General features: G+C 36.2%; 1 protein-coding gene and 1 pseudogene across 2 annotated transcripts; both read right to left on the minus strand.

The window, feature by feature from the left end:
* Nucleotides 1–2,594: 2,594 nt before the first annotated feature.
* On the minus strand, nt 2,595–6,122 carry LOC143610759 (aspartate aminotransferase, cytoplasmic-like). Its single transcript, XM_077085151.1, has 12 exons — nt 6,015–6,122; nt 5,191–5,262; nt 5,032–5,093; nt 4,864–4,947; nt 4,176–4,275; nt 3,974–4,094; nt 3,718–3,881; nt 3,487–3,624; nt 3,267–3,388; nt 3,016–3,110; nt 2,817–2,937; nt 2,595–2,731 (listed from the first exon to the last, which is right to left on the minus strand). Exons 1-12 carry the CDS (start codon nt 6,081–6,083, stop codon nt 2,647–2,649), a joined length of 1,233 nt encoding a protein of 410 aa, XP_076941266.1. The 5' UTR covers nt 6,084–6,122; the 3' UTR covers nt 2,595–2,646.
* A 4,418-nt stretch (nt 6,123–10,540) lies between these two features.
* On the minus strand, nt 10,541–15,027 carry LOC143610749 (proline-rich receptor-like protein kinase PERK15; annotated as a pseudogene). The gene is made up of 7 exons (XR_013149639.1): nt 14,511–15,027; nt 13,054–13,576; nt 12,045–12,131; nt 11,875–11,945; nt 11,709–11,785; nt 11,459–11,606; nt 10,541–11,029 (listed from the first exon to the last, which is right to left on the minus strand). The product of XR_013149639.1 is annotated as a proline-rich receptor-like protein kinase PERK15 (transcript).
* Nucleotides 15,028–18,338: the final 3,311 nt, after the last annotated feature.

The following is an 18,338-nucleotide window of genomic DNA, read 5'->3' on the forward strand; positions in this document are numbered from 1 at the left end:
AATATAAATATATTTCTTTAATAAGTGCGGGCCTCTCAGAAGAGTAGGCCTGGATTCGTCGCCCTCCTAGCCTCTATTTGGGCCAGATTAACAAGAAACGTATGAACTTTCCGACAGAAATGTCCCGAGACATATGCAAGGGATTTATCCAGCCATATAACGTTCCTATAATGACTCATTAAGCTTGGTCTTAAGCTAATTCTAGTGGATTAGTTACTTTTCAAGTTTTAACTTTTAATAATCAAATGTTTTGGATTTGTAGTGAGATTCACTACTACTTTTTTTTAGGCTAATTTAAAGGCTAAGTTTATAAAACAAAAGGAGACAACTTATGTGTTGATTAAACATCCACTAAGTTTAATTTCTTGATTCAAAGGCAACTTTTAAAGAGAAAGAAAAAGTTGAAAGTGACATTAATTCATTGGGAAACTCATTGGTCATTGGCCACCCCTTTTAGTCCCCATGAGGCTGAGGGGTGTGGAGCGCGAGAAAGGGCGCGTGAGGCCAGCCGCTCGCGCCCCGGGCGCGAGCACTACACCACCGAGGCGCGAGAGGGGCGCGAGCGCGGAAAAAGAGGCAGACGCAAGAGGGGTAGCGGGAGGGAAGAGGCGTAAAGGGGGCTTGGGAATGCGTGAAGAGCCGTTGGGCTTGGGAATCCAGTTAAAATAATAGTTTAAGGAGGCTTGGGATGCATAATTAAATGGTGAAATGCATAAAAATAGAGCCGGAGTTGCAACTTGGTGGCAGTGGTGTTGGTGGTTTTCTGGTTTTGGTTGTCATCGGAGAAGACAAGTGGAACACAAATTGGTTTTAATTATTAAATTATTGGTAGTGGTGTTGGTGTTTTAATTTAATAGAATAATTTTTAATAATTGAAAGGTTTTGTTTATTTAAAAATTATGAGTTTTTTTAATAATACGTTTTTAATTATTAAATTATGAGTTTTTTTAATAATACGTTTTTTTAATACATTTATAAAAAAATAAAAAAAAAAACCGCTCGCGCCCCCTCTCGCGCCCCTCCACACCATGGCCCGGGGCGCGAGCACCACAACCAACACCCATCTTATCAAGTTTCTCTCTCTGCCACACGTCACAATATTATTGGCTGACGCCCCCACTCGCGCCCCCTCTCGCGCCCCCCACACCCCTCAGCCTGATATTTATTACTATCTCAAAAGGAGACTACACATTATACTTTACAAGATTTGTGTTATTAATGTTTCTTTTTATGATTTGAAAACTGAATCATTAATTAGACATGTTCGCCTATTGTTTTACTTACAAGATTTGTTTTATTAATTATAAGCTTATTTTACTTTTATTTTTTTTAACGGCCAATTTAGATCACTGACGGAACACTGACCCACCCACCCGATCATCTTTATTTCACCCTCTGGAGGAAACACGTCAATAGGTTATTAATTCAGCTTATTTTACTCGGTTTACAAATTAGACAATAAATAAAAAAAATGCATAATTCATATGGACATAAAGTAAATTAAAACTACATATATAGGGTGAGAGGTTTGGGTAAAACAACCATTCGAGACCGCTAGATGAGTTTAATGCATGAGCAAGATTAAATAGGTGACAATTTTGCAATATGTGCTTTATATCAAATTGACAAATGTGTTAAAACTAAAGTGTTTTAGAAATTGTTAGACGCTAACCGAGCGATGGGATAGAGATTAACAATCAATCAGATTAAAATTTATATGTAAATTTTCAAATAAAAACATATTCCAAGTTTTACGTATAAAATTTTCAATCTTAACTGATTTTGGACAAAGGATTAATCGGAATTAGAATTAGACCAATTTAAGTCCCTCAAATTCAAAAATTGACTAATTTAAGACCCTCTAATTTCAAATCTCTTCATTATCTAGTAAAAACCATGAACCCCACAATCAGTTTCTATAAAGAAAATACAAAAGGTGGCAAGGTTGGTCTCGAAACGGGTCGTTTTTTGTACGGGCCAAGCTGGTTATCGATCCTAAAAGATTTTTTTATCTGTTTCGTTCGATAACTAAATTACAGGTAAAATACAAAAAGGTGTCAAGGTTGTCCTCAAAATGGGTCATTTTTTTATATGGGTCAAAACGGGCCGGGCCAGACTGTTGACCCAAAAAGATTTTGTATCCATTTCCTTAGAACTGTATGGTAAAAGACTAAATCTTGATTATGATTAAAGAACAAGATTGTTATAGTAATCTAAAGCTTTGTATAAAAGGAATTAGGATGATGTGCATTAAAAAAAAAAGACTTGAGTTTCGCAAATAGACCGTTTTAATTAAACTTAATTTTAGCCCGTAAAAACAACCCAAATTGAACCATTTGAAAGCAAAAAGTGTCAAAATCACCATAGTAAAATTTATCACTACGAACGCCATATAAATTTATCTAACGGGTCAAACTCCTAGTCAAAACACCTACAAGATCACCTACATCGATGGCGCAATCAAATTTTATGATTCACCCTAAACATATATCATAGTATAAAAACAATAAAAATATGAAAAAAACCAAGCGAGCTCGATTATATAATGGGAACAAAAGTTTCCAGATAAGGCGATAAACAAGCCGATCTTAGAGTAGTCCGAAAACAAGTTTATTAAATCTCAAACTTACAACTAAACATGTCGGTTTATGCAGCACGGGTAACAGCAGCATGCATAGCATCTGCAAGATGAGGGACTGTCTTTGAACTCAAACCAGCCATGCTAATTCTCCTGCGTAAAAATAATATTTTTATTACATTTAAGAAAAAAAAAAATTACAAAATCATACATACATATATAGAGAGTATATTATTACCCATCAGAAGTCATGTAGATGTGATATTCTTTTGTCATGAAAGCAACTTGTTCAGCATTCAAACCAGTGAATGTAAACATTCCAATTTGCTTTATAATATGAGTCCAGTCACCAGGTGTTCCTGCCACATGGCGAATTTTTAGCTAAACGATACAGTAAACTACGACTTTATTATTTTTTCAAAATATTCTAGTCATACCTCTTGCTTGTATGGCCTCTAATAATTGCTTGCGCATGCTGATAATCCGATCAGCCATCGCTTTAAGCTCAACCGTCCACTCGTTGTACAAATTACTACAAAAGCATAAAAAGTTTTATAAAGTCTAAAACTTTATAATCCGAAAAACCGATTTTTATATAAAGAACCTGTCTTTTTAAGTTACAAAAACATAAAAGTTTTATAAAGTTTAAAAATTTATAATCCAAAAAACCGACTTTTATATAAAGTACCTGTCTTTAAGTATAGTTGCAACAATAGATGCACCATGAAGAGGTGGATTTGAATACATTGGCCTAATAACCAGTTTAAGTTGACTTTCAACCCTGCTTGCAACATCAGCTGTTCTGCAAACCTGTTAAACAAGCTTTAGTTAACTTCACCGTAAGGGTAAATTAGTAATTTTGAATCCACCAAGAATAATCAGTTTGAAATGAGTCAATGATTACTTACAATGCTAAGGGCTCCGACACGTTCAGCATAAAGTCCCATATTTTTAGCATAACTTTGAGCTGCAAAGCATTCACCGCCATCAGCGACAAACATTCTAACAGATTGCGCGTCTGCATCAAGGCTGCCACTTGCAAACCCCTAAAAACAAATAATAAAAATACATATTTATTTCTTTGTACCACCTCAAAAATATTCAAAAATAATTTAAAAAAATTCAAAATTTGCATTGACCTGATACGCACTATCGAAAAAGGGTAACAACCCTTTTGACCTCATTAACTTTCTGATCTGCTCCCACTGATCGAGGGTCGGATCAACGCCGGTTGGATTGTGAGCACATGCATGGAGAAGAACTATTGCTCCGTTTGGAGCATTACCCAAATCTTCCAAAAGACCTAATTGCATAATCACATATAGCATCAAGTTAATATCTTTATCAAGTATCATAAATCATAGCAAACATTACTGTTATTTCAATATCTCATACCTTGGAAATCAAGCCCGCGTGTTGCAGGATCATAGTAGCGGTATGTTTTCACGGATAATCCTGCTAAAGTGAAGATTTTTGGATGGTTTCCCCATGTTGGAGACGGGATGTATACCGTTTTCTGATAAAAAGGTGATTTTAGCATAATTATTTTGCGAATGTAATTAGAGTGAACAAAAAATAAATAAATTTGTTTGCTTACTTCATAATAATGCTTTGCAAGAAACTCTCCACCAACCCTTAGTGAGCCGGTTCCGGATAAGCACTGCACAGTAGCCACTCGGTTCTCTTGAATTGCAGGGCTATTTTTAATTTTTTCCACAAGAAAACTTAATTGGTTACTTAATTAACTAATTAATTAATTAAAATGAAAATCAATATTTACAGTCAATTTGCAATTTATTGAGAAGTTATATTTTGAGCAATGTTTTCATTATCTGACCAGTTATCGGATCGACTGCGACAATCAGATCATTTCAAATACAGGGTGACGTCATAAATAAGGGTGTAAACGAAATCCGAGCTCATCTAGGCTCGAGCCGGCTTGTTTCAACTTTCAAGCTCTGTTTCTATAGCTCAAACCAGCTCGCGAGTAGTTCTTCAAGGTCGAGCTCGGCTCATTATTTATTTTTATCATAATTTTATTTGACAATTATTATGTAACATATTAACAGGCTACTTTAAGCTGCAAAGTCAGCTCAAGCTCGATAAGTGAAGCTGGGCTCAGGCTTGTACTGCAAGCAAGCTTATTTTTAGGGCCGAGACCAGGCGCGAGCTCGATTTGAGCTTTCAACGAGCCGATCTCGAGTAGCTCATGAGCAGCTTGGCTCCTTGACACCCCTACGCATAAGTATATAAAATTAAACCAAAAAAATAATAGAAATTATTACCTATCAGCACCAAAAATGAGCTTTGCACTACCCTTATTAAAATCTGCAAGTCCAACAATGGGAAGATACTCCTTAACCCGAGCCCTAAACGTCACAAAACACTAAAATCACTAAACTGAAGACAATCAAATTCAAACCAAATTAATATACAAAAATAAGTTACTTAACGGGTCGTTAACGAGCTTCTGTTCTGCCTGTCTAACAACATTGAGAACCAAAGGTTTCCCTTCCTATTAATAACACCACCAAATAAATTTGCATAATTAAGCACAATTAAGCATATTCACAATTAGTTAACTAATTAACAACATAATAACGATTAATTACCTCGGTTCGATAAGCACCTACACCCAAGTTCAACTTTGATGGGTGTGAATCTTTGTTGTATGCAACAGTCACCTGTTTTTTGTCCCATCATAACAATGACAAAAATTAAATCTTTTTATTATTATTATTATTATTAATATTATTATTATTATTTTACAAGAAAACAAAAACCAGATGCCCCTTTCATCAAATAAATAAATTTCACAGATTATTAACTAAAATGACTAAAACCCTAAAAATCACACACCCCCCCCCCCAAAAAAAAAAACCCTAACAATTGATCCTACAGGCGCAAACGAGTCACACCGCTCGCAAGCTACTCGATATCGGCTCGATAAAAAGCTTGAAATAAGCCACGAGCCTTAAATAAAGCCCGTTTAGTTTGGGCCCGAGCCTAAAATAAAGATCTTTTACTTATCGAGCCCGAGCTCAAGCCTAAAACAAAACTCTTTTACTTATTGTGCGGGAAAATTGTTTAGGCTCGTCAAGCATTAACAAGCCCGGTGTAATTTTAAGTTTTAACTATTTAAACTTCTATGTATCAATAGATAAGCTAATAATACTATAATAAGTGTATATAAAATAATTAATATAAACAATTAACAAATCGAACTCAAGCTCAAGCTCTGGTAAAAACAAATCGAACCCGGCTCGTTTACACCCGTGTTAATAATTACTAGTTATCAAATACTATCTAAGATTAAAAACCCCTAAATTATGTTTATGTTTAAAAAAAATAAAAATAAAAACTCAACTTGATCGATCGCTAAAACATTAAACACTGATTTAAATCAAATAGTATATACATATATATATATACATACCCCTAAGATTGGATCTTCAGGAGCACGAGCGATCTGGGCGAAGACGGAGCTTGAGTGATAAGCAGACATGTTTGTTGAATGGTGACTGTAAGATTATTATTACTTCAGACAAATAAATAAATAAATTGGTGGTTTTGTGTTTATAAAGGACGACGGTGGGTGCAGTGGGTTTATTATTATTATTATTGGAGATAGATGGATACCGTGGGCAGCACGCAATTTAGCATCAGCCTGGGTTAATATGCTTTGGCCCACAGGGATGGATTATTTCTTCCATTTTTATTTACTGCTAACTTTTTCTTCCCTAAAAAGTTAATAATAATCTACCTATTTTTAAAAAAAAAAAAAAAATTAGCGGCACATGTATCTCACTTGAAGATTTATTTTTATCATAAATTTTTGACTCAAACTATTTTCTATTTTTAATAAAAATATATTTACGTCAGTGTAAATGTATAATCAAACCATATCAATTAATTCTTTAATTAAATAACCAATTACTTAAGTTATGTGAATTAAGAATATGTAGATATTTATGTCAATATAATCAAAATATTTATATTTTTAATGAAATTAGATTTATCTTTTTTTTTTATTAAATTAGATTATGTACAATATATTGAATGAAATTAGATCTTTTTTATTAAATTATTTTGTATACACTTTTTAGTCTGAAGATGAACTTGATGACAAATACAGGAAGAAAATATGAATGAATAGTAATTTTATTCTGCATATTCATTCAACCTCTGTGGATCCATGCATGGAGTTTTCTGTTTTCGTCTATCTCTTTCGAAAATGTAATACAAAAGCGTGTTCTATTAATGCTAATGTTATATATGATGTTCTTTTTTATGTAAATCATAATGAAAGATTATATCATCTTTTGTTATAATTCGCTATTTCTTTAAAAATATAATTGCAACTTATAAAACCACTAGGTGGATCTTCGTAATTGTGAATAGATTGTGTGATAATTCACCGTGTATTCGTATATATATTCTATTAGAATGTAGAATTTGAACTTATGAACCAAATCCTCATTGAATTTGATTTTTCCATTAGAAGGGGCTCGCACATGTTCTGCAGTACCCCCTGTGAATACTCCGCCAGTATGAAAAGTTCTTAATGTTAATTGAGATAAACATTCATTCCGTCTTTTTTTCTTAACAATATTAAATTGAAATTGAAATAGGTAGGAGCATAAACTGAAACATTCTGGAGCTACAAAGATAGTTATTAAATCGTTAGCACCGCATAAAAACATTCCTCCTATAGTAGCTGTTAATACGAATAAGAGAAACTCTGTTATAGCCATTTCTGTACATTCAATGTACTCTACGGATAGAGAACCTTGAGTCATCAAAGCCTTTCTGACTCGGCCTGACCCGGTCGCCCTACGCGGCTCAGAGAGTCGTAGCTTAGATTTGTGCCAAGGTTTCAAACGAAAAGGATATAGGATTTTGATTTGAAAACCTTCGCTGAACCAATTTTTAGGAAATTCTGTTCAAGCCGTAGCCTGCTGGTTTTTCCATCATCCAATCAAAAAAGAAAGAGAATGAAACCTGGCGAAAAAGAAATGAACGCTTTGCTGAGGAACGAAGCTTCGTCTCGATCTATGGTCATTGAGGCCTCCTAAAAAGATCTACTAAATTCATCAAGTTGTTCCAAAGAATCAAAACGTCTTTTAATTTGATAAAAATATAGTTTCTTTTTTAATTATAATCATTTAATATCTATAGTTTAATTATTTATTTTAAGCATCCCCTACATCATACAGGTTATAAAGCTAGTAATTAAATAATATAGAATGCTCGATTTGGATGGTTTATTTATAGACCTTGTTTATCTCCATAAGGCCTTCAACCTTAGAACGCATGTATTGGATAATGTCTTTATGAGGGTGTTGTGTGTCATATGACGTCACGTCATCATAGGGGTATTATACACAAAATGTGTAATATGGTGGATAACACACGTTTCAATTATTACCCGTTATTATTTTTATTAACAAAAACATAAAAACATCTCCACTATTCGTTACCCACCAATCATATTCCTTCAACACTACCGTTGTTGAGGAAACACCCCCGCCTCCAGGGCGCCCATAGGGGGTGTTCCCAGCGTTTTTTTGGGGGTTATGGGTGGGGAAGGTGCCACTCTACGGGTGGTCTTAGAGTTGTTGAAAAAGAGGTGTTCTATGAGATAGTTATTATCGCTTGTTGGGGAATTTGAAAAACAAGAAATGAAAAAGGTGTTTGAAGGTAAGGAGATGGTTTCTTTTGGTTTAAGTACAGGTCAAAGCATAGCTCGTTAGAATGGTAGAATTGATGTAACTTCATTTTCATGTAATTTTCATCAAGGCTGCTCTCCAGGCTGTATAGACAGCTCGTGGGTGTTGTGTTTTTTGCTGGTGCTGGTTGTTCATAAAAGCTTATGGTTTAGAAAAAAAATAGATTTGTTATCTTTTATTGTAACTTTTAATGAATCAAAAACCGACTTATCTAGTTATCTTACTCATGACCTGACCTGGTAGAACCAGCCAATTTAGCTAGTTAAACGGTGTTATAGTTGGTTTCAACGAATTTAACTTCACTAATGCTAGTTTTATACTTCAAATTTGTTTAGGGTAAAGTGGCGTTCAGTATGCTTACAAGTTACAAGTAGTGTTTTACTATAATAACCGAGTTGACAAGTTATAATAAATCATGATATAGTGATATAGTGTTTGCTTTTCACAAGTGTAACAGTGGTTTAATGGGTTCAAAACTTCATACTTGCAAATGCAAGGTTTGGTATATTTAAGTTAGAAACAATTTATTGTCAAAAAAATACATTTAAAAGTGGTTATCAAACGAACCACTTCTAGTCTCCACGTCTAACTGTCAATTTGTCGATTAACACTTTGGTTAATAAACAAACATTAAACTTTGGTCCAATTCTTATCATTGGATTTATTTAATCTGTTTATAATAAAATATTAAGTTGACTACAAGATATTTTTATTATTATCTTCGAATGTCAATGTGGACTTTTAGAAATGCTAAAGGTCAAGATTAAAAATGATGCATTTATTTAAATAAATTGATAGCAAGTTATTGAAAGTTGACTAAATGAAATCAATTGTTGTTGATGCCAGGGCTTAGAGGTGAAAAAAAAACCGATTCCGGAGGCGGTTCCTACTCGAAACCGGACCCGACCCTATCCTACCCACGGGTACAGACCGGGTATTGGGTTTCTCCCTGGAACTTGACCCGGTACTGGAACCAACCCGGACCCGGTGGAACCGGTTCCGCCAATACCCCGTTAATACCCGACCCGACCCTATCCGAAACCCGAAAAAAACTTGGTGGAATCGGTAAAAACCCGGTCAAATACCCGATTATACCCAGAACCGGTTCCTATCCATATTCGGTTTTGACTTTTGTTGACCATACCTGGAACCGGTTCCTACCCTGTTCCGGTTACTAAAAATACCCAGTTTGTGCACCTATACCCGGGCTCATCAACTTGCTAACTTGCTTGGGCTGTTCTATTGGGCTGCAATGCCATCTTGCCAGTCCACTTGTTAGCCCATAAAGTTTAATGATTACCCATTATATAGGGCCCCAGGGCCCAGACTCTGAGAGCATAAAACTAGAAGTGTATAAAACCGGTTTTTTGTCAAACCGGTTCGGTTTAGAAATCGGTTTAGAAGCATGAAAGATCGAACTGGTCCAAATCAATTCGGTTCGGTTTAGAACCGGTTTAAACCATTTTTTTTTCTCAAACCGGTTTGGTCATTCATAAGGAGAACCGGTGATAGAACCAACGGGCTAGGTCGGTTTGGGACCCGGTTTGGTTAAAACATGTTTTTTTGTCAAACCAGTTCGGCCAGTTTGCAGTGAACCGGTTTTTTTGGACATCTCTGCATAAAACTACATTTGCTATATCAAAATTTTGATTAAATAAGGGTTGGGTTCAAATACATAGTAGTCTAAAACTAAGACGTCGTAGGAAATGCATCAAACAGACTCTGATTTAACTCAAACTAGCGGCATTGGAACCGTCTCGTCGAAATCTATGATATAAGAATTTAGGCTTACGCTTTTCGATTTCAAGCTTGTAGATTTTAGATTTTATGTTCATATCTTTGTGTTTTTTTTTATTATCATTGTGTTTTATTATTTATTTTCATAACTGTGTCTTTTTTATATTTTACAATCCATTGTGTATTTGTACTCTTCCTAAATTTAGGATACTGTATATGATAACTTAGCCTTACAAAATAACTAAAAAAAATGCTGTTTTATAAAGTTTAATTAATTAAAATTATCTTTTTGGCTTAATAAGAGGTTCCCTAAATTTATAAAAATTTAAAATTTCTGTTATATTTACACAGTTTAATATGTGTTATAAAAGTCTTAACAGTTGGAATAATTAACACAACTACAAATAAAGCCTTAAAATTATCAAAATAAAGAAATTTCTGTTGTATAAAATAAACTGTCACAAACTAACAATTAAATACAATCAAACTCACACCATCAAACTATCAAGAAACTTTATACACAACTCGGGTTTTACGATCAGAAACCCGGCCCATCTCTTCTATACTTACCCATTTCCATTTCACGGGTATTCTGCGCTTCACTACTCGATCCAGACGGGTACAACCCGTATTCACTCATGGGTCGGCTATATTCACTGCTAGCATATTCTTGTGTACCTAAAGCCATCTTTCTGAACTTAACCATATCTGCATTGTATTGGGCCGTGTCATAGTCCGAGCTCCCATATGACGAGGTTTGACCAGCCCGGATTCCCTCGTTTAGGTCAGCGAGTGAGACGTCCCCGTCCAAGGCCCGAACCACTTGGCTCATCCTGGGCCGGCGACGGGCTGAGTGGCGGACACAGGCTGCGGCACAAGAAACCATGCGGGCCATTTCGTTGTGGTTGTATTGTCGTTGTAGACGTGAGTCAACTATCGAGTCGAAGTTTCCATCGTCCATTGCTCGGGTAAGTAACGGTCTTGCCTGTGTTTTGGTTTATGTTAGGATCATAAAATTGCACCGAACCCGTGAATCTTTAAATTTAAATAAAAAGTTTGGAACTTTTCTACTTAAAAAATAGATTCGGCGGTTCTAACCGCTTTTAGATTATGCTTCATCTCTAACGGGTCGAACAGGTAAAAGTAACGGCAACATAAATAAACAGGCCAGACGGGTAATAAGTACCCCAAAGTGAATTCTGGTAAAGATTTTCATATAAGTTTTCTATTTGCGTTTTAACATGTTTTAACATATTCTCGGGTCAAACCCAAAAATTCCCAGTAAAAATTTCAAATCTTTTTCGACCTGTTAAAGAAATCCTGCCTGCTTTTCTCATATACAGTCGGGCCATATCCACAAAAATACTAAAAAACGTGATCGAATAATAATAATAATAATAATAAGTGAACTTACCCAGTCTACTAAACTATCATCCGCATAGGTTTGCGCTGAATCAACGGGCCTACGACCCGTGATCAACTCCAAAAGCATGACACCAAACGAGAACACGTCTGATTTGTCCGTGAGTTTGCCTGAAGATGCATACTCTGGAGCTAAATACCTAAAACAAATGATGCATTTACACATAAAAACACGAAATTGGGTCTTTGGAACACTAAATATAATATGAAAACTCGAGGAAAAAAAAAAAAAAAAACTTTACCCGAAAGTTCCCATAACTCGGGTTGAGACATGAGTGGCAACATCAGAAGTAATCTTGGCGAGCCCAAAATCAGCAACCTGCAAATTTAAATGGAGTTGTAACGGGTCAAAATGGTTTTTAAACTTTTAACTATGCTACAATTATAATAAGAATGATAATAAGCTACCTTTGCTTCAAAGTTGAAATCAAGAAGAATATTAGCGGCTTTAATATCGCGATGAATGATCTTAGGATGGCCTGCAAACAAAAAAAATCGTTAATGACTATTAAACTATCATATTACATTATTACTAATAATATTTTGCATTTTATATTGTAAAATTTTAATAAACTTACAATCCTCATGGAGATAAGCAAGTCCCTTCGCTGCTCCAAGCGCAATTTTTAACCTTGTTGCGAACTCCATTACCGGACGATTCTTTCCTGTAATCGTTTTTATTCAAAGATTTAGATTATTACCATAATATAACGTTCATTATAGCTAATGCATTAATTATTTATATAATAATATTACAGTGATTTTATAATCAATCTTAACATGAGAACGTAAGAAACAATGGCAACTACAATAGCAATCTATATAACCAATGTTTTATAAAGAAAAAATAATAATAATAACAACAAAAGAATCAGAATCAGCAACAAAATAATAACAGCAAATAATTATAACAGCAAAAGGAAAAAACCTAATAATAACAACAAAATGTAAATTAACAAATACTTATAACGTCTCATAATCGGAAATAAGCAAAAACGAAAAAAAATAACAGCAAACACTTATACAAACAAGGATTAATTTCATATATACTCTTACAAACATTATAAATATCATATATGCCCTTACAAAATAATTAAAATATCATATATGCCACTATAAAATAGTTAAAGTATCATATATACTCCCCATTCATTAATAAAATTTAATAACTGACCATTTTACCGTTATTTTTCTAAAAACCTTAACTTTCATATATGCCTGTCTTTTATGAATAGATCATTTTACCCCTTTCCATTACGTAATGTGTTTATTATACTCTATGCCATTATCTTTGACGACAACCAAATCGTCCCTCGTCACCTCTTCAAAATTGCAAACCCCTTCAGAGGGTAATTTGGTCATTTTTTTAAAATTGGGTATATATGATATATTAATAACTTTGTAATGGCATATATGATATTTTTTAATTTTGCGTACATTTTCATATTATATTTTCAATATTTTTAAGGGTATATATGAACTTGCCCCTAAAAACAAACGTAATAATAACAGCAAAATGATTCTCACTGTTTTCATGTTAAGACGTATTTGTATTTATAATAATATTAAAGTGTTTTATAAACTTACCATGTAGATGGAACTCCAATGTGTTATTCGGAACAAACTCGTAAACAAGCAATCTTTGTGCACCAGTCATACAATATCCAACTAAAGAAACAAGATGCTTGTGATGAACTCGGCTAATAATCTCGACTTCCGCTTGAAACTCTCGCTCGCCCTGCCCGCTACCCGTTTTCAACTGTTTAAACCGCCACTTCTTTCCTGTTTGGAAGCACGCCCCGATGCACGTATCCAAACCCCCCTTGCCCAAGAAGATTAGCTTCCGAAAACCCATCCGTCGCCATTGCTAACTCTTCATAAGTAAATGTACTCTTTGAAAACCCAAGTGACATCCCGGGTAACGGTAGCTGAACCGGGTTCGGGTTTGGATTTGACCCGCCTGAATAATTCGAACCCGAACCGCAGCCAGAGCCCAAACCCGAACCGCCACTGCTACTGATGAATGGTTGTGGTGGTGGTGGATTAGGTTTTGGTGGCGGCATTGCTACGATATGGGCGGCGGCGGGTGGCGGTGCGCCGTAGGAATCAACTGTAAACCACCAAATGCAAAAGATGTAAAACTTGAAAATTAATAATCAAGATTTGAAAGAATGTAGGGGTGTGCACGAAACTGAAAAAACGATCCAAAACCGAAAATAAACCGAAACACCCGAATCAAAACAAAACCAACAATTTGGTTTTTATGTTTTCGTAAAAACAGAATTTTCTGTAGGTTGCGGTTTTGAGTGTAACTAAAACTGAAAAAAGCGAACCGAACTTATAACTTTTTTTGGTTCGGTTTTAGCTCAAAACGACTCGACTCATGCACACCCCTAAAATTGAACTTTCTGTTTAATATATAGTTAATAGTTTAACCCAAATATTTTCGCCCAAACGTTAACAACAGAATATTCGGCCTGTATTCATTATTTTTTGCCAAACTTTCTTTTCGGTCCAAAATTTTAAAACTCAAATAGCAAAATCAAAACCGAACCAAAAAATTGAAACCGAACAGTTATCAACCGAGATTTCGGTATTTGGTTCGGTTTTAGCTCCAAACTGTACCAAACCGACTCGGCCATGCACACCTCTAAAAATTATAAATAACTCAAAAACCGAGATTTCAGTAGTTGTTTCGGTTTTAGCTCAAAACATTACCAAACTGACCCGGCCATGCACATCTCTAAAAGGTTATCTAAAAAGTTATCAAAAACTCAAAAACCGAGATTTCGGTAGTTCGGTTTTAGCTCAAAACTGTGCCAAACCAATCCTGCAATGCACACCTCTAAAAATTCATCAAAAACCGAGATTTCGGTATCTGGTTCGATTTTAGCTCAAAACTGTACCAAACCGACCCGACAATGCACACCTCTAAAAAGTGATCAAAACTAAGATTCCGGTTTTTAGTGTTTTAACTCAAATCTGAACCGACCCGACCCAGGCACACCCCTAAAAGAAGACGGGTTATAAAAAAAAGCACCAACCTTTAGGAGGTAGCGGCGGCGGTGGGGGAATATAATAACCCGCCGGCGGCTGAGTTCTCTTCCGTTTCTTCTTACAGCAAAGAAACAAGACACTAAGAACCACAAGAATCAAAACCCCACCAATTGCAATCCCAACAACAACCCCAGTTGATATTCCGCCCGAATTATCATTACCATTACCATCTGCCGGCGGAGTTACGGCAGCTCGTCTCGGCGGTGGCGGTGGCGGCGGAGTCCGGCGAGGAGGAGCCGGCGGTGTGTTTCTTGAAGTTGGTGGCGCCGGCGGAGATATCACCGGAGTTGGAGTTTCCGGCGCCGGCGGAGATGTCTCCGGAGTTGGAGTTTCCGGCGGTGGCGGTGGTGATATTGTCGGAGATGGGGTTTCCGGCGACGGCGGTGATATTGCCGGAGATGGGGTTTCCGGCGGCGGCGGAGATATTGCCGGAGATGGGGTTGCCGGCGCCGGAGGTGGCGGTGTGGCGGCGGGTGGTGGTGAAATTGGTGCCGGAGAAGACATAATCAAGATTAAGTGATTGAAGATTTGATAAAGTTTTGTGGGGTTGTTTAAATTGTTGTTAATATAGCAAATTAGTGTGGTAAAAAGTCGCCGGAAAGTTGGTTTTCCGGCGAGAATTATGTCAGTGGAAAGGTGGTTATGTAAAAATATATAAAAAAAAGGGAGTGAGTGGATTTCCACATGGGGAGTATAGATGAAGATGGGACTTTTTGGGTAGATTATTATTATTATTATTATTATCATAGGATTCGATTTTCATACTACCTTCATGGTTTTATACGGCTTTTATGGCGTTATACGGGCTGTATATGTTATACATGACACAAAAAACAGTTTTTTGCAGCCTATATAACTCGTATAGCCCTATACGAGCCGTATAGGTGTTCTAACAGTTTGTACACACCTGATACAACCTAACACGACTCATGGCTTGTACGACTTACATCGACCGAGTGCTCGATACTCAGTATACTGCAGTGACGATTTTCTTCGACTTGGTCAACATTACTTGGGATTGGTCAAAATCGGAGGTAGTCGGTCCCAACTCGGTCAAGCCGGATTTTTGATGTTTTTTTCATATTCTTGTTGGATTATCACTGTTTTTTACGAAGACGCAAAAGACTATAACTAAATGAATACCGTGTCTATAATATTTAAGAATGAGTATTAGTTTTTGAAATTTTATTTGAAAATGCGACATTTTTTATTTATATAAATATACTCACAAATATTGTTATTAACAAAAGGGTTAAAATGACTGTTCTTGCTTCTTGGGATGTACCAACAAATAAATAGCTACTTGAATCGGGAGCCCTGGACAAAACAAGTGAACCTTATTTTAACAGCCGGAACAGCAACAATGAAAATGGCTCCTTTCTTAGTGAGATTATATGAGCAAATGCCTGTGAACCAAAATATGTTATTGCTATGTGAGCATGAACAATTATAGTAGTACACTTATGATACTTTACATATGTATAAATTTTTAAAAAGTATTTTTTTTTATAGTTTATTATGCTGAGTACTCACGAATTTTCTGTTTACACTGAATACTCGTAACTCTTTAGCTGAAAAACGTAAAAGCAACTAGTGAATTTCGTAACATTGATTAGTATTACTATTTATATATTATTAACTATAAATAAATTCTATAATTGGGTTAGAGTTTTTAATCTATTTGCAATTATTATATTGGTGTAACGGATGGTCTATGATTAAACGTTTACTCGGTTTCAACTGCACTAATTAATAATTATATAAAGTTAACAAATGTGAATTTGATAAAAGAAATTTATATATTAAAAAACAACTGAAGAGATAGGTCCCAGCAGAGCCCAGTTGGACCCGCAAGACTCACCTTTAAGAGGGACGTCTGCGCAGAAACCAACTGGGTCCGCAGGACCCACCATGCTTAGAGACGTGACGTCCTTACGCACAGTACGCAAGCTGTTCCCGCAGGGAAAGCCTCCCAATGGTGAAGTACTCTGCCTGTTCCCGCAGCTGCGGATACAAGCCATCAGGGAAGGCTACCTGCGCAGCAAAGCTACACGCACAAGGCACTTAACTCTTAAATAATTCAGTAGTCACTTGAAGAAGGAATGAGCAAGCCGGGAACACTCCCGCGCAAAGCCGGGAGAACTCCCGCCCAAATGAGCCAGTCCGTATGATACTGGAGGATCTTTTGTACCGTACCTGACGAGGTATGGACAAAAGATCTGACCAAGGATACGACAGCTCACTGACAACAGTATGACGAGCAGCACGCTCTTTTACTGTATGTCACTATTAGCCGCTGCCTACTCACCAACCTGTCGGAGGACGTGCATGGCATGGCCTGCAGTTGGTGGAACAGGAACAGTACACAGCCGCCTGGTCACTATCAGCCGCTGCCTATCCACCAACCACCAGCATGGCATGTGCGTAGCCCACAGTTGGCAGAACAGGAACACTATTCAGCCGGCTGTACCTGCTTGGAAACCTACCTTCGGCTATAAATACTCCAACACCTTGGAATGGTATCATCATATCTCATATCTTGATATATTACCTGATATCTGCTCTAGTCATTCTCTTAATATACACTTATATTCAAGAGCAATCTAGTCTGATTCTCACGCCGGAGGGTGGTCACAAGGAGGTACCCCCCCCTTCTCAGTGACGAGCTCACGGTGTCTGTTTTGCAGGTTATCCGAAGAACCATCTTTGCCGGATCTAACCCCTCGTGGGAAACATCTATTTAACCCCCAGATTATCCGTAATCTGCCTGGGGTCGATTAGTGTTTCTTCAACAACAAATTTTGGCTTCTTCTCAACGGAAAGGCGTTGCACACCAATTGGCATCGTTGGCTTGTTTGGTCATTTATGTTTTCAATTCACATGCTACATCGATGATAACGTTTTCACCATTTTGAAAATCGAAACTGTAATCAAACTAATAAAAAAGAAAACATTAAACGCCCCTTACAGGTTCAAGTTTCATAATATTATTTTTTACTTTTTGAAACAGCGACTTTCTTCTGCGTTAGCCTGCACTCTTCAAATTTAAAGAGCCATGTTATCCCACTCTAGACTATGATGTCTTAACCGGGCTCACGCTGACTTTTGGAGTTTGGCTTGGGAGTTCTACCGGGAAACCATACCGTCAGCTGCCACTTGACAGTAGTTGTGCCACCACAACAACAGAATTATCTGGTGTAACACACGGTAGGACAAAAACTCGGGTGGGTTCGAGGTTCAAACTCACAACCTCAAGGGGTAGCTCAAATCATATCCACCCAAAATGACATAAATGATAATCGAACATGAGTCTCTACCACTAGGCCAAAATATTATTATGAGGTCTTATTAAGAGTATATTATTACATAATAATTAATTTTAAAAGTATTTGAACGTTATATAAAAACTAAATGATATTGTATGTTGTTTACTCCATATTTAAAAGTAGAAAATGAAATACATGTTAAAAGTAGAAAAAAAATATGCATTGAAAGAAAAGAAATATACATTAAATAAATATACCTTAGAAGAAAATAATTATAACAAACCATTATTTTAGGGACGGTACTTAACTGAGCTTTCCAACATTGTTATTTCATAAATAAGTATTTTTAGAACGGTTAACTTGTACGCCAATTAATCATATTTCTAAGTCTACATATTTATTCACTAAAACCTCAACCATGAAACACTTGAGGGTGATCACTATGTATGTACTCATTAGTTCAACTTAAAACGGTCTAACTAATACTCACGAGTTCAACTATTACTCGTCAAATTAAAAGGTAATCAACCTATAACAACCGAACTAACA

Source organism: Bidens hawaiensis, unplaced genomic scaffold, assembly GCF_021521415.1.
Source record: "Bidens hawaiensis isolate Kalapana, Puna unplaced genomic scaffold, B.hawaiensis_p1.1 tig00027761_1, whole genome shotgun sequence".
NCBI classification, from domain to species: Eukaryota; Viridiplantae; Streptophyta; class Magnoliopsida; order Asterales; family Asteraceae; genus Bidens; species Bidens hawaiensis.

What these genes read in the sequence shown, in the direction of transcription:
- LOC143610759 (XM_077085151.1), bottom strand. Translation starts at nt 6,083, where the DNA reads ATGTCTGCTTATCACTCAAGCTCCGTCTTCGCCCAGATCGCTCGTGCT. An exon ending in CTCATTTTTGGTGCTGATAG is followed by an intron (nt 4,276 to 4,863) that starts GTAATAATTTCT and finishes AATTAAAAATAG; the next exon opens with CCCTGCAATTCAAGAGAACC. An exon ending in GTGTCGGAGCCCTTAGCATT is followed by an intron (nt 3,389 to 3,486) that starts GTAAGTAATCAT and finishes CTTGTTTAACAG; the next exon opens with GTTTGCAGAACAGCTGATGT.